At 36.8% G+C, this 24,773-nt stretch overlaps 2 protein-coding genes across 3 annotated transcripts in view; one reads left to right on the top strand and one right to left on the bottom strand.

The window, feature by feature from the left end:
- Positions 1-260: 260 nt before the first annotated feature.
- LOC119650312 (syndetin) lies at positions 261-19,484 on the bottom strand. Of its 2 annotated transcripts, XM_038052970.1 has the most exons (12): positions 19,375-19,484; positions 19,110-19,316; positions 11,015-11,332; positions 10,767-10,955; positions 10,629-10,715; positions 9,611-10,551; positions 9,384-9,549; positions 1,758-1,772; positions 1,587-1,697; positions 1,186-1,509; positions 995-1,107; positions 261-935 (listed from the first exon to the last, which is right to left on the bottom strand). In XM_038052970.1, exons 1-12 carry the CDS (start codon positions 19,417-19,419, stop codon positions 626-628), a joined length of 2,826 nt encoding a protein of 941 aa, XP_037908898.1. In that variant the 5' UTR covers positions 19,420-19,484; the 3' UTR covers positions 261-625. The 2 variants fall into 2 exon arrangements, with proteins under 2 accessions (XP_037908898.1, XP_037908904.1); XM_038052976.1 differs by lacking the exon at positions 1,758-1,772.
- Positions 19,213-24,773, top strand: part of LOC119658724 (broad-complex core protein isoforms 1/2/3/4/5) — a 25,964-nt gene continuing 20,403 nt past the window's right edge. The window contains 4 exon segments of the mRNA XM_038066418.1: positions 19,213-19,349; positions 19,671-20,067; positions 20,069-20,314; positions 20,369-20,715. Coding sequence (XP_037922346.1) covers positions 20,044-20,067; positions 20,069-20,314; positions 20,369-20,715 — 617 coding nt within the window. The 5' untranslated portion in view covers positions 19,213-19,349; positions 19,671-20,043.

The following is a 24,773-nucleotide window of genomic DNA, read 5'->3' as shown; positions in this document are numbered from 1 at the left end:
TATGAATTCGCGATGAATGCTCGACAATGAAATGAATTTTTCAATACAGGCATATATTAAAGTGCCTTTTAAGGAAAGTTTATCATGATTGGCAAGGCAATAACGTAATTTATTCATTGTCTGTCCGTTGAATTTCAGATACTTCTCTTCATAAAAAATGTATATAACTCAGTATCAATCCTCGTGCTATTCAGATACGTGACTGTTTTGTTTTCTGACAGAAGACGTTGACTAATTTTTTATAAAAAATTCAAACAACATTTATCAAATAAGGAAAAAACAATAAAATATATTATAAACTTTGTTCATGTTAACAAATTTTGCTTCGCGGAGATCGTTAGTCACAACATAGGGATAGAATATTCGTATTTAAAAAACACAAAAATAATACAATAAATTAGGAATGTTTAAGTAGAGGAGATTCTGTCAAGTCTATTCGTATTCTCCTTAGCTTTGCTTCTGAAAAGTTTACAGAGATTCAATGTTCCCATATCAATATGTAAACGCAAATCAAAAGGAATGGAAATAACAGCATTATAATCTAATAAAATACATCTTTGTCGCGCTATAAAATACAATATTTAAGGGCTTTGCACATTTCTTCTCCATCGCTTGTATTTCTATTTTAACTATTTTCATTAACGTTCCCTAAAAATCCCAATATTTTTTGTTTCATTCGTTTATCACTGGAGCAAACGCAATTTATCAGACTTGATAATTGTTTGCTCGAATATTCATTGCGTTCAGATTGCTCTTGTATCCAGCCCTCCAACAATTCAGATGGGAAATAATATGCTTTAACATATGAATCCACATAATTTCGATACTGTGGAAATTTCATTCCTGACAGTAACTCGAGGATAGACATAAAATGTGTGAAATCCAATTGCATCAGGGCTCGCCCTCCTGGGGAACATTTTTTGGTATTGGAGAAACTGAAAATTGGATATTAATTGATGAAAACTGATAAAACCCTCTACACGATATTATTTACCCTTCCACCAGAAGATGTGTTGTTACATGTGCTAGACTGTTCCACACGCATTCGAATGGTACAGGTACAATTTTAGAGATTTCCTCCATTCTCATTGCAAACGTTTGAACGCTCTGAAAAATTTCAGATAACATAGATCAAACATAGATTGGATTTGTCATACAAATTCAAAGCAGACTTTCACTACTCACTCGATTCATTGTATCAATGTACGGACTGTGCTGAACACTGACGTGGTTCACATCCCACTTAACTTTCCCCATAGTCGAAAGAATGCCGTGGAGATCACAAGCGCGAGAAGTCACACACATGTAGATAGGTTTTGAAACGTCGTAGATATAATCAATATTTTGATAATAGTCGTAGAGAATCTGATGATCGCTTGCCGGAAGTAAATGTTCCAAATATTTATGTAATTGTTGCAGTTGTTTTGCCATACAGATACCACTCTCAATCCCAACTATCCGCTGGGAGAGACCATATAGCGTTTCTGGGTTACTAAGCTCATTGTTTATCTGAAAAATGTGGTTGAGAACAAGAAAAGTTTGAACACCATATTCTTTAAGAGGAAGGAAGAAGGTATAGAACTTACCAAAGATGAAAAATTTAGGGGCCATCCTTTAATTTTCACAATAATTTGATCGGAAATATATTTCAATTTAACAAGCAATCTCTCTGTGTATAAATTTTCCATTGGCACCGGCTATATTAAGGGGAAAAGAAAATTATTATAACCAAACTCATTAATTCTGGATGGAATTACCCTTTTATGGCCATCCTATTCATAGTTAAGTCATGAAAGAAAAAAATTGTATGTATACATGCTTGCTAACAAAATAAAAATAAACATATCAATTTGAAACGAAGACTTAATCCTCTACAGTATGCTCCACAAGATATCCGAAAATTTCCACAGAAACGCTTAGAACAGGTACGTAAAGAAAGGAATGGAACTTTTCTCGTTGATCATTATATCATCATTACATTTCTATGGCTTAACACGCGTAAAGTTGCACGAAATTAATTACTTTGCCCTTTAATAACTTCACTAAGGGGGACATTTACACTAAACTATTATGCGATGTACTGTTGTTTACGTTACCGTAAAATTTGGCCCTGGTAGGATGCACCTATGGTATGTTTTCCGGTTAATTTAGAAAACTTGGTAACATACTAACACTATTCGGGTAGATATCGGAATAGAATGTATTTTGAGGCCTACATTACACACAGATTTTTCGGTTGGGTAGTTTCCAAAATTGCGTCTTGTCTGATTTTAACTTTGTATTTTTTGACTCCTTACTCGCTTATCTTGTAATGCAACTTATGGTTATAAGTTTATGAAAGTACTAATTAAGACCTTTCATTTGATACCCGCCGTGAATACATTAAGAGAAAAAGATGTTACACTCCTGTTGCTCATTAAACGTAATGAAAAATTCGTATCTAGTATTTCCCAAAAAAAATTAAGTAATTAAGTCTATTTTGCTTCCAAATTCAATTAAACGGCATATGCAGGCAAAATTATATACATTCGAAAAAATCGACAAATGTACGACCGATCATTCACCTCAAAAATTGCACGATTGCCGATTGCATTAAATCAGGAAAAAAATTTCTAAGGACAATAACTGTGTGACTGATCATTCATATCAAAATTGCATAATTCTATTTTGCGCTTTTATGTGAATTCCGATCACACCGTGAAGAAGTGGATATCATTACTTTTGTGCATTACGAATTATCTTATCTATTGGCTAACAATTTTGTAGATTGGTTGCAATGAACTGAGAAGCTATCAATTGGTTTGACTGTTAGTCGAAATTAAGTTTTTGTGCAAATTTACAACAGAAAAAGAAATGACTGTACTTATTTCAGACATTAGACAGGCAATGTTTGCGTCAGGCATCAAACAGACAAATGTCCGTCTCAACTAAATTTCGATTTCCGGCAAAGTCTGTGTCTGTCCCAGATAAATGTTTGTATCTGTATCAAACATCAGACAGGCAAATGTCTGTGGCTGTCTAATCACAGAATTAGTGACAGCTATAGACCTGCAAACCTGAACCATGAAAATTAAAAAAAAAAACATACTGAAATTTGCATCATAACAAAGAAATTGATTTTCAATGGACAAAAAGACAATGGATATTTTGATGGATGTTCGAAGTAACCACCCTCCATTGTTAAAAAATAGGCAGGGTTTTTTAGGGAAATTAGGTGTTACTCACTCTGGTCGATATCTTTCCAGCAGGATTGAAAGGTTTTCACCTATTTTATGTCTTGGGTATTTTATGTTCTTTTTTTCAGTGAGTGGGTTTCCATTTAACCGCTTATAACTATCACGAATTGAGTACTTAGTAAAAATGTTGTTTGGCTCATCCAAAATTTTGCTGATCAACCCAATTTTTCTGGAATTTCAACATACATAATGTACAAACTTATTTTGCGCGAAATAAATCTTTCCTTTACTGCGATAAAATTTTGTTAACATAACTTTATCCTAAATACACAATTTGTGGGTGTTATAGTAGATTGCATTTATTCTACTACTACTATTTATCCACTCATTGAAAAAAGCATCAAATATCCGAAAAGACATAAAATAATTAGGATGAAATAAAAAAGCGATTCGTTTTTTGCAAAGTGTACGTTAAAATTCGAGAAAAGTTGGGTTAAACTGCCAAATTTTGGGGGAGAAAAATATCATTTTTTCATTACCTATGCTATGCTATATATGGCTTACTTTACTTTGACATATTATTTCATATGTTTGACGTAAGTCAAATTGCCCTGAAGGCGTAGTAGTCCTCTTTGATCATTTCGAAAATCGTCCAGGAATATAGAAACCGATTTAAGAGGGCTTTCCAATTTGACGCTCGATATTTCAACCGGTTTTTAAATTTGCCTTTTTCTTTTGGCAATAAGAATAAATGTAATTTTTTCAATCTTTTTATATGTTATTATTGGGGTCTTGACATTACAATGCAAAATTGGTGAATGATAATCGTTTGTATTTGTTTTTTTACGGTCAAAATGGGCGCTTCTGAAAATAGACTGGTGGGAACCACATCTCCATTTGTAGTAATGTGAAACCAAAATTTCAAGCGTTTTCTTATTCTCTATACTTGCCTCTACCATCCGAACCGTTATTATGATTTTACCTTGTTAAATATTAAACTGACGGAGATATTACGAAAAATAAATATTAAATAAATAAATAAATAAACGAAATTGTAGTCGAAAATACTTAATCATAGTTGGAACGAGAACTACATATGTGTAAAATAACGTACGAAAATGTTGGCAAGATCGGTTCGACAGAACTTTAGTTGCGCTTCCCACCAGTTGGAAACAGTTTCAAGAAAAACGCGTTCAAAGTTTTCGGTTTGTATGCATACCAACATAGCGTGTGCTCTTCTGTTTGTCGTAACTTGGCAGATATTTTGAATTTCGGTATACAATTTCTTCATTATACTGCAAAAATATTCTGCTTTCAAAATATATTTCCATTTCTGGAAACCTGGTCAATGGGGTGTAGAGGGAAATTAAATCTCGGATGCCTTAGTAAACGCGCGCCCGATTTCTCTCATGCCCGGACCGGAACCAGCAAAATCAGTGTTAGAAACATCTCATAAGGACAATCTAAATGCTCCTAAACACATCAAACTGTTCCTGTCAGATCCAAACAAATAAACTGCATAGTTTACCCCGTCGAAAAGCAGAAAGACTTGCAGAAATATTGTGACCATTCTGTCTGGGGCGTATGTTCAGAATACCAATTATCCAAGAAGATAAGTGTCCATTCTATAGTTAGGAAAGCATCACACCAGATCTTTGGTGTTGATATGCTTCAGTTGCCGACGACAGAGTTGAGTACAATGGACCACTACGGGTTGAGTACTCAGAGGCTATGCCTCTCCCCTACCTCACACACATACATGCGGCGAAATCTTTGATGTTTGTAAAAAAAAATCGACAACGTACACACCCCGGGACTTTGTTTAACCTTATTAAAATCATTGCAACCTTACTAAAACAATTCAACTTCTGCCTGCCTGTCCGCCACACTCAATGTCCAGCTGTTGTCATGGATTTTGATAACAATGTGTGACACTTTTACATGCAGTGAGGGGCGCGATTTTGTGTTGAATTTAAGAGGAGGAGAGTGCTATTTCTTCCACACAATATGGTCATAGTCATAAAATGTAACAAATCTAATCTCAAGAACCTATCTAATTTAAAAAAACCTACATCAAATACAGGTATCAAAACATATCCTATTCTGATATCTATTTATATAAAGATATTTAATTTTAGAATTTTAGAAATTTTACAGTACACCCTAAAAACATTTGGCATGAGTGTAAATGATAATATAAGTACTACTTTGATTGACAAACTTATAGTAAGTGAGTTTTCTACTTGGTACAAATGAACTGCTTCCCGAATACATATACTAAAAGCCCATATATACCATTTTCAAAACAAATTTTGGTTTTTTCAACACAAATTCACGATTTATCAAATTAAGTTAACTTAAACATACCAAATTAACGGTGTATCAAATGGAATTAACTGTGTTCCAGAACAAATTACTCATTTTTCAAGAAAGGCCAACGATCTACTGACTAAATTCTCGGTTTGTCAAATGATTTCCATTTCACTAATAAAATACTAATTCATCATTATATGAATGAGATTGGCATTCCCGTAAATATAAAAAAAGATAATATAAAATGAAAATAACGCTTCTTCCTATCATATTGCTTCTAAGTCCAGGAATGCTTAGCCTTTGTGGTTATCTTTATGCAGTATAATTGCATTGAAGATCATTTTGGAATGAATACACAACATGTCGGGAAATCGGAGCTAGGCGCTCAGGTGTAAGAGGCTTTTGTGTTTCCCTATGTGAGCAACGAAGAGTGCATGACAGTTCCGTGTGTACATAGTTGAAAATTCAATTGAGCTATATTTTTTAAAGAACACGCACACACACACACACACGCAGAAATAATTTGATCTGGAAAGCACTGTATTGATAATAGTCAAATTCATAGGTTTCACAGTAGGAGTTCAGCATTATAAGCAAATGTGAAGAAGTTCGTGTAAAACACATACCAACAAGTCGGGATACTTGAAGCTCGCCGTCTCGGATATAAAGGTTTTCTGTTCATCCTGAAAGGAAATCTATGCAGGTTTTTCCATTCGTACATAGCTAAGAATGCAAAATATTCCTTCATATATTGCAAAACTCCATGCATACATATTGTGCTCATCCTAAATAAATAAACTTTGTCTAGTACTGCATGCTGATGGATACATGTATATATACGGAAATAATATACCACTGGTACTAACACACACACGTGTTTATCCTATTGGATACTACCAGGAGATACTCGCTTTATGTCCTTACGAAATCTGATAGCGTTTTGTATATATTGTCCTTATAAATACTTGGCATCAGTCCCTTCATAATTAAGGGTAATAAATGTCTTCATATCCGAAAGAGGATTATTCAACAATTTTTTTGACGCATTTTTCCCAAAATTACATTTTTCACAGTTGCCGGAATTCTAGCTCAAAAAGCAATAAATCGATCATTATGGAATTTGTAGGTATGATTCTTTATAAAATTACCAAGAAAATGAACCAACATTTGGGATGTAATCATATTTTTAAGGGTGTCTTTTGAACGTAATTCGTGAGAAAAAATGCTGAAACCCAAAATATTTTTGTTTGAACATCTGCAAATTTTTGATTTTGATTATTTTAAACTGCATTGAGGTTCTTATACTTAAAAAATAAATTGGTGATGTAAAATTAAAAGCTTTTGGTTTCAGATAAAATTTGGAGTCTCTACACATCCCGCAGTTGGAGAACTCCCGTTCCCCCCTTCAATGAGCATAGTATTTATGTCTTCAATATGTAACTCTATCTTGAAATTTGGAAATTTTCGAAGAAATATTTTGAATTTTCAGCTGTGAAAAAACAGGAGTCAAAGTTCCTCATATGACAGTGGTACGAATGAAGGGGTAGAGTCTCTTAATCTCGTTGTTCTGGGTTTGAATCCCAGTCGTCATGGATGTCTATGCTTTTACTCCTGAAGAGTTACTAAAGCGATTAGTATATTGATTGTGGATTATAATACAAAAATGTCTTATAGCAAAATCTTGAAAACATACACATACATTACAGGTACCCTTGTAAACCCTCGTAAGGTTTTAGCCACTGTTAAATTACAGCAAATAGAAGAGCACGTGGCATGTTTACGTGCATACAAAACCAAAACTTCAAACGCGTTTTTCTCGAAACCACGTTTGTTCAACTGATGGGAAGCAAAACTAAAATTCTGTTCAAACGATCGAGCTGAATTTTTTACACAATCATCTACACATCTACTCCGAACCACGATTATGTATTTTAATTAATAATTCCTTATTTTTATTTTGGATTTAAAAAAAAAAATTAGCCCGTTTCTTAAAAGAATTTACTTTACAGCTCCGGCATTTTAATAGATAATAAGGTAATTACGCGTGGTTCAGACAATAGAGGCTAGTATACAAAATAAGAATACATTTCAATTTTTTATCCAGATTACTAAAAATGGAGATGTGCTTTTTCTGAGCAGCCCATGTTAACCGTAAAATATAAATACAAACGATTATCAAATTCGTTAATGAAAATGATCATAATTCAAGATTCCAATAATAACATATGAAAAGATTGAAAAAATTACATTTATTTTTATTACCCACAAAAAAATTCTAAAAAAAGGTTGAAATATCGAATGTCACATAGGAAGACCGACCCCTTAACACAGAGAGAATAAGCACTAAGCTTTCTTTTCCTTAACATAAAGTCGATTTGACAGTAAGCACTAAGTTATATTATACTAAATCAGCCAATGATTGTTTCGCACAGGTCCGAACGACTTAGATGTTCGAGTATTAGCGGCAGTTCCAGCTAGTCATCGGTAGTGCTCCAAGTGCAAAGAACATTTATCTTTAAGGAAGTTTGTCTAAACCATAGTAACGCCTAGGAAAAACGGCATCCAACGGAAACAAAGCCAAGGAATAACATCTTTATTTGACAGACTTTCCTTCACTAGATTGCTATTTGCTTGGGTGTCTACAGCATAACATTCTCTAATAAAACATTCTATTCCCTCACAGATATGCATAAGGCCTTCGAGATAAATCTTGTTTTACATTTACCAAAGTTCAGCAGGTCGATGTTAATAATTATGGCTCAAAAATAAAAGCTCCAATGAATAATAACTTCTTATAACAGTTGACTATTTATGAGTAGCTATAATTATCATATAATATCATGGCAAAATGCACAATGTTTTGAGAACATTCAAATATCGCCGAAAGTTGAAATGCATAAACCAACTGGTATGCATAAGTATCTTAATGGGGTTATTCTGTATGATTTTTTTCCCCTCCATTTCCGTTTGTGTATAAACACAACGTGGAAATATTTTTAAAATTAGTTTTCTTGGAGTCTGGAAGAGCAAAATACGCCTGTGGAGGGGCAGTTGCATGAGCCTGCGATAATAGAATGAAGATAAACAACATATAATATGTTTTCGAAAAGAAATAGCGTTTTTAAACTTCAGGCACGTTTTTTCCGAAACCGTGTTTTAGAAATCGCTTAGCAGTAGAACTCAAAGAGTAACTGTAAATTTTCATTTGGTTATCTAGTGAAGTACACACGATTTAAAATCGTGTGATGAAGAATTTTTTTTCAATAAAAAATGTAAGTCAATCTTCTCCTCAAAGCCATTCTACGAAAAAAAATATATTGTAATTGTGTGTACTTCACTGGCTAAACGCATGCAGTTCACCAAATAAAACATTTTTATGTTGCCAGATAGGTAATCCAAGGGAATTCTAGCGCTTGACGCTATTTTGCAACAAATTGTCAAAAATTATTTTTTTTTCTTACTTCTGAAAAAGTTCTCAATCGATTGGTACATCGGTTGTGGATTATAATTTGAATACTCACAGGAAAAGCTTGAAAAAAACCTTTTTTGAGAGGCTCCGAACAGATATAGTTACTTAAAATCCGAGCCTGGAATGATTGTTTGTTTTTTCGAGGAGAATCATTTGGTCAAGGGGTGAACACCATCCAATGACATGGGTAAAACAAAACAAATGCAGCATATTTCTCGACAATATTTCAATGATGGTAACTTTTTTAATAGAGTTTATGGTCGAACGCTCAATGCTTAAATACAAATGAATAACACCCGCACAAAAATCGAAATTGACGAATAATCTTGTGTCACAAAAAAATTATCAGTAAAAAGCAAGCAAAAACGCCACATATATATGAGAACATGATATTTCAATATGAATGTTGTAAACGCTATACTTACAGAGTCCTTCCCAAACAATTCATGTACAGCGAACATATAAAAATCTATCAGTTCGAAAATAGAACATATGATTTGCGGGGATATTGAGTGAAGTAGTTTGCACATTTGCAAATATCTTCCAATGCACCGAAGGACATTAAGCGATGTATTATTAGCGAATAATTGTCTACGATAGAATATCTACTATTGTTACCGTTGGCATAAATATATTCCAAAATTTTACTTACACATTACTATCGCTATCATCATCGCTTTTCGACAAAAAGCTATTCTTCACATCGTCATCTTCACTCTCTTCAGAAAAGTAACATGATGCTTCATCTACAATCCCTGACAAGATGTCTTCTTCTAACATTGCGGCATCTAATCCACCGTCAAATGGAGAACTTTTCTCAGAAAAACGTAAAAAATATCCACAGGACTCATATATCGAGCTTCCATCTTGAGAATGTACTGAAACAAGTTCATCGCTGTTGTGGTTTTTCCCATTCACCGCTCCATTATCGTCAGTTGTAAGCACAGCAACTTTTTGGTCTATAGTTGGCGATTTCCGGCGTTGTAATGAATGTCGAACTGAACGGAACTCTTGTAATTGCAAAATGTTTGTAAATGAATCCACCGGGACCCAGGCTTCGTGATCAAGAAATAGACAAATCTCTTCCAAGCAGGATACGTGATAGCGGTAGAAAAATTCTGTGCTTTGGAGACGCATCGTTTCCAGAAGTTTGTTGGAAGTTTCACCGCAAAATTCAACTCCAACTTTCTTTAGTCGTTGTATAATAGAGAGTACTTGAATAAATTGCTCGTATTTCAAGGTGCGTAGCTTTTGACTTGATAAATAAGTACATAATTTTGATTGGATATCATTCCATACTCGCGATTGACCTTTTTTCAACTTCTCCTGTATGTAGGAATCTTGACATTCGGCAGAATCCGATGGAAATAGTTTATAGTTCTGGTGCCATAGGACAATTTGGTAATATGAAACTAGAATTGTCCAAAATGATTTGCACAAATTTATCAGACATTGAATGTATTTATCAGCAGCAACCCCTTCGCATAATTGTTCGAAGAGTTGTTTCTGTTTGTCGTCCGAACTTGGTTCGTTATATGAACGTAGCACAACATTGACGGTGGAGTGTATGGCAGAAATGAAATTTATGTGAAGCTGATTGGAAAAAGGAAAATTATATATTTATCTGGTGTCAAATAACATAATATAATCTACATAAGTGTCTTATTTACCTGATCCATTGCGATTAGTGACTTATTCAATAGTTTGTATGCTTCCTGTAACTTTCCATATTTCTTGGCATCGAAATTCTGAGTCATCTGATAAGGAAATGGTTAGTCCACGCTTAAGTTCTGGACGAAAACACTTACTTCATTTAGGACGTTATCCAGCTGGAATTCCGTTAGCATCAGCGTTTCCTGGAGTTTCTGATTTAGAGATTCGACACATTTGTACTGGGTGTATTCTGAAGCTGTTGCTTTGCATTCTAACAATAGAGATATCGCCCCCGAATAATTGCTGTCGTGGAGAAGCTTTTGCAATTCGGTATCAGTTGTTTTCTAACAGAAATATATTTTCATTGAGTGACCATTTGATATTTTCTAGATATAATCATTACCAAAATTTTGATTGCGTTCAAAGATTTTAGTAAATCCAATAGGATTTCTCTTTTTCTATAGGTCGCTAGTATTTCGAGGCTCGTAGTGGTTAAATGTTTCTTTGCATAACTTAAATAAGAGCGAGCTTTTCGGCAAACCCAAAGTGCTTCTTCAAGTTCTTTTTCGGCATCACCAATTCTCTGGAACTCCTCATTGCAAGAACTGCGTTGCTCTAAAATATGTTGGAGTACCTTTTTCGAAATTACTTTTTGTTGCTGCTTCAGAACTATCATTGATTCCTGAACTTTTTCACATGTTAGTTCGTTTTGTTCAAATTTCTGGAACCCAAATAGATAGATAAATGGTTAATGTTAACAGATAAATGGTTAAAAAATCAACTTCTTATACTTCCACACATACAAAGCCTGCGCAACATTACACATTCTTCAAAATTTCTTATTCCTGAACCTTTAAACACAAACATTTCAAAATTTTGGTTTAATGTTGAAATATTACCGCCTGTGCGGTTGAGAGTAATACTATTTCTTTTTTACAATGTTATTAAAGTACCAAGAAATCCTTACTTAAGGAAAAATTGTAGACGGAGATCGACGACGAACTGTGCCAATTGGCTCTCCAGGTTTGGGTTTGTAAGTGAGGAACCCATGTCCGAGTTGCCAATTTGAAGCATGTTCTGCTGTCCGAATTCTTGCGACGTGCGAAGCTGGTACTGGGACCGTATCACGTAAGTAAAAATAAAATAAACGGACTAAATATATTCGCTATCCCTTCACTGCCGTATGCATTCAGGCAAAAACCGATCTAGAAAACGTCCCACGACCGATACGGAATATTATATCTAAATTCCGAATGCATCATCCAAATTCTGTGAATGGAGTGGATGACACCGCCAGCACAACAGCACTGTCAAGTCGGCTCAACACGCCCTCATTTTTATAGCAAGGTGCAAGCGGCTGTTTGCAAGGAAAATTTCGGGCTGACTCTACTTAATTTGAAGGAACGATATTTCAATCTTCTGAGCGGGTGAAGTCAGACCAAGAGCGGATCGATTAATTGTTTTAGCATCTCATTTCTGACTTCATTGGTATGTTGTCGGTGTAATACATGGGCTGGTGTCATGAGAGGGTAGCTGTAGTTCCCATAATACAACCAGTTACAAGTATTGTGATGTACTGGGACTCTCACACAGTTTGGTTCAAATCATGCAGAAATACCCTATTCTGCACGGAGTTTGTAACGGAATCTCCCACTGTCCACCCGAACCCCTTTATATTGTAAGTAGATAAGATCGTCTGAGCTCAAATGCTTGGCACTTAGTGCTAGTATTGAGTAAAAATAATATACAAGTCGGAATGTGGTTTCATAGAAAGTTATTGCTTTGTAAGGCGTGTATGACGTCATCACCACATACAGTGAACACATATAAACGGGGGGTTCCATGAGGAGATTTTAGTTTCTCTTTCTTAGCTTTTTTTAGTTATTTGTATATCAGTATCAATTGGGAGACATACATGTGTATATATATGTGCCAATGAAGTTTGCGGGTGGGGTGCACAATAAGATAGACATGTGTGTACGTAAGTACAAGCCGAATTTAATTTGCACACATATTTGTATGCTTTTGAACACGGGATAAAGTGTGGATATATGTTAGATCAGTTTAGATGCGTACATATATATGAATGCATCAGTATACGGTAATAGGCAATGCTTGTTTGTTTAGATCAGCACAATAATTACGTCTTTAATATGTATGAATATATTTATATCTTGGAGTTCCATAATATATTTGCATATTAAATAAAATTTAATAATTTTTGTGCTAATCTTGAATAAAGGAACATTGCCTATTACCGCATACTGGCCCAAATTTATCGAACACATCTGAATATCTCCGCTTTACTCGATGTACAAAAGCATACATACACATGTGTATCTCTATGCAAATTGAATACCGCCGATACTTACATAGATACATATCCATCTTAATTAGATACAAAATTCATAAACATATACATGCATATATATACAAATGACTGTCTCGGGTAGTTAATGTTACAAATAATTAAAAGAGAGCTAAAAGAGGAGAACTAAAACACTTGGCGACCGTAAAGACAATTGTCGGAGGTTAGTGGATTTCTTTGTCCGAGCACATCATAAGGTAATGTATAGATGTACTATTGTGTTTTTCAAAGTTTTGGATTGGATAAGTTATGAGAACGAGACCTGTTACTTTTTCAGGCCCAAATTTAAAAAAACTCACCCTAGCCAGACCCAAGACCTGCAAATGGAGGAAAGGTGGAGTGCTTGATTTCATTCTTACTCACTGAAGAACATCTGGAAGTTAAATATAAAATGAACATCCATTAAATAAGAAGAAGGACCTTGAGATCCAGTGAGGAACATTTGACTTGATGGTTGGGTCGGGTGTTTATAATTGACAGTACGGGGTCGAAACCCTTAAATAAATCATCATTAAAGCTCACAAATAATAGATGCCGATATGTGGTTGCCGTTTACTTCTGGCGCGCAGCCACCTCTATGCGCTATCGCTCGCGGTTACTTGCTGGGCCTTAGCTCCGCTATGACTTCCAGAGACGCCCGCTCTCCTCCACCGTTCTACGCCAAGTGTCCAAGGGACGACCCACTCGTCGGTCATCTTGGGAGAGTGGATTCTACTCTATGACGTAACCATCAGTGCATATGGGTGTCGGGCCTGGGCGTTGACCCAAATCTTCGTTTGTAATTCTGTCAGGCCAGCGTATTCCGATGAACATCCCAGAAACATGTTGCCGAAGGCTTGGAGCGTTTGAATGAGCTCCATTTAAAAGAGATACCGATGCTTCGAAATAATCTATGATGACAGAAAATTCACGTAGGCAGACAGGGGAAAAACCTTTTTATCATCCGCTTCTGCTATAAAATCACAACGAGGAATTAGATACAACCTCATGTCGTAGCTCGTTGCACTAAAAATTCGCCAAAAAATTTCCCGCAGGGCTCACACGTACACAGCGAGATCAATACCGCTTTATCACCCGATGCAATACAATCCCTAAAGCAGAAGCGGTAGTACAAAAGGCTATTGGAGCCGAAGTGGCGGCATCAACAACGCCGTACGACGTTTAGTTGCTATATTGTTTAAGGCAAGACTTTTGGTAGCGTCGCCTGCATATCGAAAACTACGTAGTCAAGTTTTTGTGGACAGTTATGGAACCAACGCATACCACTTTGTCAGTGCTTTCATCTGAGGATAACAACACCTTAGATCCATTTGTATACAGAAAGGCATTTTCTAATTTTTTTGAGTCTCATCTGGTTTTGTATGGCACTAAACTTTTTTCATGCCTACTGAATGTAAATCGAGGGCACGGTTACGCACCTAGTTATGGTCTACGTATCGCAGAATTTCCGTTACCCGATGTGACGCTACCCAGTGCAAATGGAGTCTGGAAGTCTGATGCGTCCACAGTCGTGGTACTTATTTAAGAAATGTTCTGTGGATTCCGCTTCGTCATTACATTCTGAACATATGCTGAGGCACTGAATTATGACCAGTCAGAATGCCCATAATACTTCTGCACATCTTCCTGCTTTTCCACAGGATAAATTTTGCAGTATGTTTGTTTGGTTCTAACAGGAAAAAATTGGTATGTCTTGCAGCACTTATGCTCTGCCACTTGTCCTTATTCACTGCAAGCTATAGCTGGTTTTCGATAGCAGCATTAGCTAACACACTCCAATTGTTGGTTCCGATCCCTGCATTAGGTTAAGCGATTTCTGTATTTCTGGATGATTTTTAGGTGCTCAAAAAATGCTCAATGCTTAATCCTTCAACCGCTTGTCAATCATCCTGATCGATGCTCTTGGAAACGCATACATTTCAGCCTGAAAGAACGGCGCATATTGTCCCAAAAAAGGCTCACTTCTCCTTTTTATCCAGGAAATAGGTTTTGAGCCATCGAAGACCTCAGTATATTCCGCCATGTATTTTTCTGATTGGTCACATTTTTTTTCTACGTTTGAGGATAACTTCATATCAACGTACATAACGCCTCGACACGAACGATTCAACACCGCTCGCTTCGACGCGAAACATTCCGTCACGAACACTTTTCGACGCCACTATTTTTTTTTTCAAACTGTATCTGTTATGTGAGTCCTTATCGTTTTGATGATGCGCAGTTTATCATCAGCATAGTGGTGGGGGTGTATTTTAACGTGTATAAGCACTAGTGGAATCCGGCGTGCTCCACTACGCACGAATACTAATATTAGATCAAATACATTAGGTTTTTTAGTCCAATTCAATACATTAGTGTATACAACATTTTTTGTTTGATTTTGTGATGCATGAATAATAGTATAATAGCAGTATAATTCCCCATGAGAAAAGCATGGTTCATACGAATTCACACCACACACTTGAAGTGTTTATCCTTGAACTTTATTAACGGCTATCGAAAAGGATGAACGCCGTGAAAATCGAAGACGTTTGAATTGAAATGCCATCTCTGTTGGTATTAACGGGATGCAGGGTGTCAAAATAACTTGCACTTTTGCTTTGTCGGTGAGAATTGTTGCTTCAATCAAATTTGGCATTAATTTTTTTTCACCGAAAGTCTGATTCCATTGCAAAGTTTTGGTGAATTGAGATTTCGAAGAAGTATGACCGATTAACCAACTTTCAAATTCAAATCATGTGCTGGCACACCGGGTGGTTCGAAAATTCAAGGATAATTGACTGCGTCTTCTTCATTGGTAAAAGTGTCAATGGATTTGGATGACAAAAAGTCAACTGGCAATTTTTGCTGAATTAAAAAATTTAGTTCATCAACATTTCATTTTTTAGTGCTTAAATTGCGCTTTCTCTTAACCAATTATGATTTTGGTATTTTTAAACAGTGTTTGGAAAAACTTGATCAATTAGTTCTTTTTTAAGGTTTTGTGTAAAAGGCTGAAAACTGGTAATTTCTTTTAAAAATGTTTTGTTTTACACAAAACTTTAAACTAGTCGGGAAACCCGAAGCTAGACGCTTCAGGTATGAGAGGTTTTTGTGTATTTCTTTTATAAAGAGATTTGGTGTGCATTTGTTCCGTACGTAGCACATAATATATACATATATTGATATATCCACTTTCAAGAGATATTGACATTCAAAGTCTTGAATTTGCGTAGAAGTGACAGCTTTGACCTATTACAGCTTTGTTAGTAATTGTACGATTTTCACCAAAATTTGGTAGGGTCATGCTCTATGCTGTAACTTATATTGCCGCAATTTTGTGATTCTAGAATGAACCTAAATTTTCCTAGCAATTACTAAAAATTATAGTAATGTACTATTAATAACTTAATTTGAACAAATATCGGTATGTAGGGCATTTCGGAGCCTAGGCACCATATAGTGGCAGACTCTTGATTTTTCAGATTTTTCGGTTGGGTAGTTTCTGAGAATGGGTCAGTTAAATAAATGATCACTTTCAACCCCCGCACTCCCCACCTTTCCAATGTCAAAACTAAGACGGGCTTCGAAAAGTAAAAAGAAGACGCAGTCAATTATCTTTAAATTCTTTGGAACCAGCGGTAGCGCATTGTTTGAATTTAAAAGTTGGTTAATCGGCCACATTTCTTCTAAACCTCAATTCACTAAAACTTTGCAATGGAATCAGACTTTCGATGATTTTTTGATCGAAGCAATAGTTCTCACCGCCAAACAAAAGGGCAAGTTGTACTGATATTCCGAATTTGGAGGAATTGCAATTATATAAGCATCTTCCAGAGTGGGAACATCAAAAAAGTTATTTATTCATGCATCATAAAATCAAACAAAAAATGTTGTACACACTAATGTATTAAATTGAACTAAAAACTTATTAAATATTTACTCTTTTCCGTATATTCCTTGACCTTTTTTAAGGTTTTGTGTAAAATAAAGCCTCATTAAATATCAATGTCCTTGATTGAATGGATTTACTTACCGCATTCACATATACGTAACATTAGAATACCGCGAGCAATTTTATATTGAAGAGGCACGGACAAGATAATAGTCCTTATACTTCTAGATAACTGCAGGCCTGACTCACGGGGGTGGAAAGGGGGTGATTCCCCACGGACCAGCAGTTTTCTCGGGAGCCCAGAATAGAAATTTCAATTCAGATCCCTTACTTCTTGCATTGACGAATGACACAGAGAATCATAGGGAGGGTACAAGAGGCAACTATGGGGCTTTTCCTTTTACCACTAACCCACTATTGTAAGATGACAGCAGCTAAGTCCTGGGAACGGAATCGTCTCAGCACTGTTGCTTCTAACAAATTTGGAGCCAGGACACAAACTTTCGGTGTTGAGGATCTCTCATCATAGAAGATCCTAGTCCCCTTTACTGGCATAATAACAGATGTGAAGGCAATTCCGCAAGCTTTGTTGCCGGTAGAAAGGAAGAGAGCTTTGGCAAGTTGCAAGTTAATTTGACTAAACTCCTGTTTTTAGGCGTAAGTGTAGTCTAATATGTGCTGGAAAGCCGTCGCTGACTGAAAACTCTTCTACGTCTCGTGTGATATTTTCATAGGGGATATCAACTTGTCCCCACCCCCCGCGGAAAGTGTCCTTTCTTTGCGCCCGATTTCTCTGGATATTGCCACATCTGGTGATGCAGCAACACCCGTGTCCTCATTCTCAAGAATTTTCGTTTTCCACTGCCGTCAGTTGGCAGCCTTCCCGGGTTCAGGATGTTCGGCCCGTATGGATCCGTTCCCACATACCAGTGTTTGACTAATTGGACTTACATTATCAGTTTTCCCTTCTTCCGTCTGTTCTGGTGGGGAAACGAAGGCAAGATTTAGCGTGTAGTCCCTTCTCCTTTGCGGCTGAAGTTTTCTTCTGTCGAACCTTGCTGCTAATTGATCGACACAGTCAAGAAAGGGGAATATCAAATTGAAGGCATCCCCAAAGGTCATCACGAATCACAGTCCAGAGATAATATTAGTGACTGCCAAGCTATGATCGCGCCAGCGAGTCCATGCACGAAATATTTACATTTCGAAGCAATTTGGGTCAAGAAAAAATCTTGAAAATATTGCAAAGTATTAGGAAATGTGAATTTACAATGATTTTCGTTTGAATGCCGAAAAAAACGGAAACGTATAAGTTAAATTAGAAAAGACCTTTTCGAAGACTATTTTTTTTAACATTCGCACTACACTACACTTTATGATTTAATTAAGTTATCCCTAATTTTAGATCTTAAAATATATTGAATATATAAATTATAGATATATTAAAATTATTTAACGATTTCAGATTACAATATGTAGTAAGCCATTCTCCATCGTTGTCGATACAGAAAATATGGAGCAAGGGTTTCTTTCTCCACAAAACCCGCCATTCACGTTCAGTCCGGCCCTGTCAGTTACTGAAAGCACCACCCACATACCAGCAAGCCAAGCGGCATCATCAGTCCAACTCTGGACGTGGAAGGGGTTGAGATGCAAATTTAAGATATTGAGAAAATGCTTACTAGCGATGAAGATGACCATAAAATTCTCGTTTGCAGCCTAAGGAAGCATACCTGAACAGTCAAAACTGGCATACTAACTGGATCCTACCCACCTTATGGCTGCCGGTCAACTGCGGACACTTCAGGCGTAACTGGCAGGTCGAACTGAACGTAGATGGCGGTCTTAGCGGTAGGAAAGGAATCTCCCTTTGAACTTCTAAGGCTGAATAGAGGGTGCCGCGTTGACTTTAGTCGGTTCCTTCAAATCGATCATAACAATTGCAATACTTTGAGCAATTTCAGCCGTTGAACATGTCGTGTTTTTACAGAACAAAAGGTTATCAAACACTGTGTTGATGTTACCCCGCAAAAATTGTAATTCTTCCAAGCCTAGGTGAGCAAAGTGAGCCTACCGACCGCCAGCAACTTTGTGCAGGGAAATCCATGTGGCCTAAATCATGGTTTGGTGATAAATGCATGTCACTCGCTTACAGACAACAACCTGTGCTAAGTTTTCAATGTTTACATAGGCGTGTAAACAGTCGCCTGTCGCGAAAGCACCGTAATGACCGTGACACATCGAACAGCGCATTACCTTTAGCTCGTAGGTGGCCAAGTCGGCATTTTCCTCGAAATATATTCGTTCGATTCCCTCGAGGATCTCCTGGTCAGACATCTTATTGTCCTCCGTGCTTTGTAGGCTCTTTGGCTTCCGATCCTTTGGTGTTGCGTCGGGGGTGCTCGAGACGTTCTGGATGAAATAATCCGAAAATCCCATTGCTGGAATCTTAACATGGCGATTCTGTGTGGAATTGGAGAGATCGTAGAGCTTGCAGTAAGCTGTCTATTTAATACACTACCTGTTTATGGATTAGATCTAAGAATTTCGTCTTTATCTCATCCATCCTCGAAAGTCCAGCTGTTTGACATTTGAGCGATGGATTTCGTTTGTCTAGACGTCAGTTTGACTTTCACTTCTGTGATGCCATAAGGCAAGGACAAATAATTAGGAGTTCTCTCGATCGTATTAGCTTTAATGTAGCGTTAGAAAGCAAGTTTTAATTGAATTTTATTCTTAAAATACCAATTCAAGAAACTAAATCATAGAAATAGGCTATTATTGATATATTGTTTTAAATTTCAAATATTTTAGTAGATTCTGATGAAATATCTCTTATAAATAAGTTCGGCGTGAAAGAGAAAAATATAATGATGATTTTGCGCACCACCACGGCAACACTGTGCACAACCATTTTAGAATGAACTCGCTAAAGTGACACTTCTAGATTTGTTCATAAATATACCAACTTTTCGCGCTTTAATCTCGAACAAATGGCAATTTCGGATTTTTAAAATTTCCGCCGAGAAGCCTGGACGAAAATTCATTATAATCAGTCCGTATTTGCCGCGGGAGACCGGTCAAATTTAGGAGTTGTGACTTCCCCGCGTCGTGCAGGAACAGTGTTTATGCTGAGTTGAATTTGGCTTTAAATTAGCTGGACGGCGGGAAACTGACTCGGAACGGCAGAATGGCTACTTCACAGCAATTTTCCTCTGCGCTGGAACAACTACCAGAGTCATATAACGTACGCCTTCGACAACCTGCGCTCCCAGGATGACTTCGTTGATGTGACGCTTTGCTGTGATGGACGCAAAATAAAGGCGCACAAATTGCTCCTGTCAGCTTGCAGTGGCTACTTTAAGGAGATATTTAAGGAGAATCCGTGCCCTCACCCAGTTATCATATTTAAGTTTATCAAATACGAGGATTTGCAGGCGATAATTGAGTTCATGTATCAGGTATGAATGACTATTTCGGTTGTTTGTCGGTTTAATAGTAGATCCCACCCTTAGGGAGAGGTTAACGTGCAACAAGAAGCTCTCCAGTCTTTTTTGCAAACTGCCGAGTTGTTGTCTGTGCAGGGCCTGACTTCCGAAGAAAAAGACAAGCCGAAATCGACAAAGTCGCCCCTCGAGCAACGATTGATTGAGGAGCAATTGGTTAAGACACTTCCTGCCACCGTGCGTACAGTGACCACAGAAAGCAATGCCCAGACACAGACACAGACCATAGAACTGCAGGCGAACATAATACAGAATTCCGGTGCGGAAAAGAAAGCTAACTTTTACAGAGGACGACGATTCGGTGTATACAGAGACGGTGGAGTTTGTCAAGGAGGAGGAACCCACGATAGTGAAAAGTGAGTAGCTTCCTCGATTTTGGTTAAGTTTGTTTCTCACAGTCGTAGCAGTGACTAACTTTTCTGCCATGTGACAAACCCTTATTACTATATGTGCGCTAAACTTTGTTAAGCAATGTATCGGCCAAATTCAGAGTGGTAGTGCGTTCCCATGTTTTGTAAGAACGCTCCGCATTCCTTCGATATATCTGTGTCTACAGATATAAACATCGCTTGCAAATTTTTCCTATAAATTCTCCTTTAAATTCATATACTGCAAATTCCATCCAATATGGAACGGAGTTACTGAACTCCCGAGACGTTTTTCTCCTCGTAATTAATGCTTTTTCGAGGGCGATAAGGTTCATTGTTCGAAAACGTTGAAAAGTTTTAAGGAAAGTTGTTTTTTTTTTTTCAAATTTTAGCGATTAAACAAAACATCGGGTAGATGATTTGCAGTCGAACTCAAAAATATGAGGTTTTTTTGGTGAATTCTAGTGTCCGGAGGGTACGCCTATCCTGCCAAGTAAGCCTGGAGTCGGTTTTCGCTATATATGATAGTTCGACCACTTTCATATTTTTTTAAGAACATAGGCGACAATTCCTCGACTTGCTGGAAGTCGAATTTTAATTACAATTCTATCTGAAACTGTCAAAACAATGCACCGACAGAATTTTGATAAAAATAATAATAATAAAAATCGTTGGCGCAATTTTTGCAATTGGATCAGGGCCTTGAAGTGTGTTAGAGGCCTTCATTCAAGACTAACGGTCAGCATTGCGCTCACCCGAGACTGTTACCCTGAATTTGACGCAGGCACTTATTCACAGCTGAGTTGCCACGATACAAATTCCACTGCCACCAGTAAGATTTGAACCGCGACCTTCCTTTCTGGCATGTTAGAGATTACTTGTCGAAAGAATTGCTCATCATTCGAGCTGATCCAGAAGTCGCTTTAATTTTTGATGTCATCAAAATAAAGGTGTGGCCTCCAGCTAGGTTAGTTTACAAGAATGGAAACAGGAGATATCTTAAAGAGCAAAAAAAGAAAAGAATCTGGGTGGGATTATATATTCAAATAAAATGTTTTTGGATATTTTTTGGAGGTAGAACGTGACTTATTTGTAATCTGACCGTTTCGAATTAAGGTGCAACACAACTGTAAACGCTTTAAAATCAAGCGATTTTTTGTGAGTGTTTTTTTTCTGTGGAGAGAAAATTGGGAAAATATATAGTTGCCATAGACTCCTATGTGGGGGCGCGTCAAAAACATCTACGCCCCATCGCTATCGCTTCTTAGCAATCTGCATCATCTTCACCTACGGTTTTCCAGCCCTTTGCCTTCACTGTTGTACAGCACATACTTCTATAAGAACCCACCCACTCGTTGGTCATCCTATGATAATGGGTTCCATTACATGGCATGGTCCACAATAGACCTGCCGTTAATATGTGGCCTAGTCACTGTCACCTCTGCTTCCTGATCAACACGTCCATCATTAGTTATCGTCTTAAACCGGAATATCCTCATGTTACGCACCACGCAAGAATTAATGAAAGCATTACGAACATTTAAGTTACAGTGATAAGTTATTTGTAGAAAACACTGGCGCGAAACAGACTCAACTTTGAGTTAGTGTTGAAATAGTTTAATTTTCAAAACACCGAAGGCGACCTTGATGTTCTGTAAAATGAGGGGACTTTTCATCGCCAGCTTTTTTGCATTTTTTTTATTCACTAATTCAATAGAATATAGTCTTAGAAAACATCCCTCAAAGTTTAAGTCGAAACTCGCAACAACTTCTTTTTGAAAATTTCTTTGGTGAAAGCAAGCCAGGAAATTTCATACAAGTCACTAACTAACAAGAAGACACAAAAGAGCACACTTTTTATATGAATTGCATTGACATCACGTTTTTCCGAATTGCTCGACCATTTATTATTCGAATTTCTTGATTTTTTTTTTGTTATATTTTCTTGACTTGTCTTTAAAAAACTTCACTGTAAACTTAACAAGGTGTCACATTACGAATGGTCGCAAACATCTTCCGAAACTTTGATTGCATTTATCCGGGAAACACGTTTTACAAACCTTTCTCCTCATTTTGCTCAGGAACTCCTGGACCGAACTAGTATTTCCGAGATTCATTGACATTAGATCCCTTTTTCGATGTTTAGCTTAGTTAAGAGAAGTTGGGACACCGCAAGCTGGGCGCTTCGGGTATAACGGTTTTGTGTCCATCTTTTTTCAGTTTTCCATTCGTAGATAGCTAACAAAGCAAAATATTAATTAATTGTTAAACTGCAGATATATATATTATATATATATATATTAAAGACATAAATATTGTACTAATCCTAAATAAACAAACGTTGCCCATTCAAATTGATTTAAAGCATCTTCACGCATTTTCACTTTATTCCGTGCACAAACCACTTAAGGTAAATACCACTGGTATTAACATACACACATGTCTATCATATTGGACATCATCCGAAAACTTAATTAGCGCATACATGTACATGTACATGTCTATCTCGATTAATTCATATCGATATACAAATAATTAAAAAGGAAAAATGTCTCCATGGAAACCGACGCTCATATAAGTTCGCTTTATATGATGATGACGTCATACACTTCTTAGAGGGCAATTCACGTCAAATGCAAAACTTTGATCTTATACAATTTAAAGTTAAATTTCATTCAAATTTCCTAGTTATGAATTATATTATTCCTTATGTCATTGCCAAATCTTGTCCTTCTAAGATGAAACTAAGGAAAGTTTCAAAGGCAATATAATTTTTCAAATTCAATTTTTCAACCGATCCCGTTAGTTCTAGTTCGGACCACAACTATATGTGTTCTCTATAAAACTGCATTTACACTTTCTTCTTCGGTTTGGTCAAACACGTAGGAGAAATTCGAACAAATCTCAAAGCCTGGAAACCATTAGCTGGACGCTTCAGGTATGAAATGAAATGATATGCACAAAATTCTTTTATAGAAACATCTGTGTGGACATTGGGACCATTAGTACCTAGCACGTAATGTATATGGATATATTAGGTCGGAATATTCACCTATTTCAGTTTTGGAATTTGTACTGAAGCGTCAACTTTGACCTATTATAACTTTGTTAGTATCTGTCTTCTGAATCACCCTCATTAAAGCAATAAGAATGAAGGCTGGTAAAACTTCTGGAACTTACAGTGTTAGAGCGTACTGTGAGGAACTGGAAGGCGAAAGACAGATTTCAATAGGATGTGTCGACCAAGTTTGATTCTCTTAGAAAACCCGATGGTACATTCATGAGCTCCAGACTAGCATCCGTATAGACCCTCTTGGAAGTACACCATCCAGAAGAACTGGTGAGAGAAGGAGAATGGGGAGAGTTGACGGTTCCTGCAACTCCCTCAACACGTAAGTTTTGCTAAGTGAACTGGAACATTGCGAAAGCGGTTGTTACCAATGAAAAGGTGAGAGCTGCCATATTGTCCGTTGAACATTGCAAACCACCTGGCAATGATAAAGGAAGGTATAGACCACTTAGAACGGCTGTTAAGACATTTTTTTTAGCATGTTCAACTTTGGACTACGTGCCTACCTATTGAAAGAAGTGATAGCCAGGCGCGTTGAATAGTCATTTGATCATTTCCAAAACCGTTCAGGGATGCAAAAACCGTTTAAATTCTATCTCTAGATTCAATACGATGGAACTACTCTGGGTACCTGGTAATTGTGGTGTAGTGGAAATGAAATCTTGTATGCCTTAGCAGAGCAGGTTCAATCTCCCCCATGCCGGGACTGGAACCAGCAATTGGAGTAGCACGTGGTTAATGACATAATGACAGGTGGCAGAGCCTAAATTCTGCTAGACACACCAAAATTTTCCTATCAGAACCTAACATGCATACCGCAAAATTTATCCTCTTGAAAAGCAGGGGTTGCAGTTAATTACTAAAAATTATATAATAGTAATATAAATAATATATTATAACCTATATTGCCTATATTGGGCTCAGTTTTCACATTAATTTCTTCCCCCCAGGCCCCTTAAGTTCATTTTAGAATCAT

This window comes from Hermetia illucens, chromosome 1, assembly GCF_905115235.1.
Source record: "Hermetia illucens chromosome 1, iHerIll2.2.curated.20191125, whole genome shotgun sequence".
Classification (NCBI taxonomy): domain Eukaryota; kingdom Metazoa; phylum Arthropoda; class Insecta; order Diptera; family Stratiomyidae; genus Hermetia; species Hermetia illucens.
The sequence above is the reverse complement of the archived record's forward strand: the minus strand, read 5'-3'. Positions and strand labels throughout refer to the sequence as shown.

Bases quoted from the DNA above. Each gene is read 5' to 3' on its own strand.
- LOC119650312 (XM_038052970.1), bottom strand. From the start codon at position 19,419: ATGGATGAGATAAAGACGAAATTCTTAGATCTAATCCATAAACAG. The intron at 19,317-19,374 runs GTAGTGTATTAA...AATTCCACACAG, and splicing joins TAGATCTAATCCATAAACAG to AATCGCCATGTTAAGATTCC. The intron at 1,510-1,586 runs GTAAGTTCTATA...CACATTTTTCAG, and splicing joins CCCTAAATTTTTCATCTTTG to ATAAACAATGAGCTTAGTAA.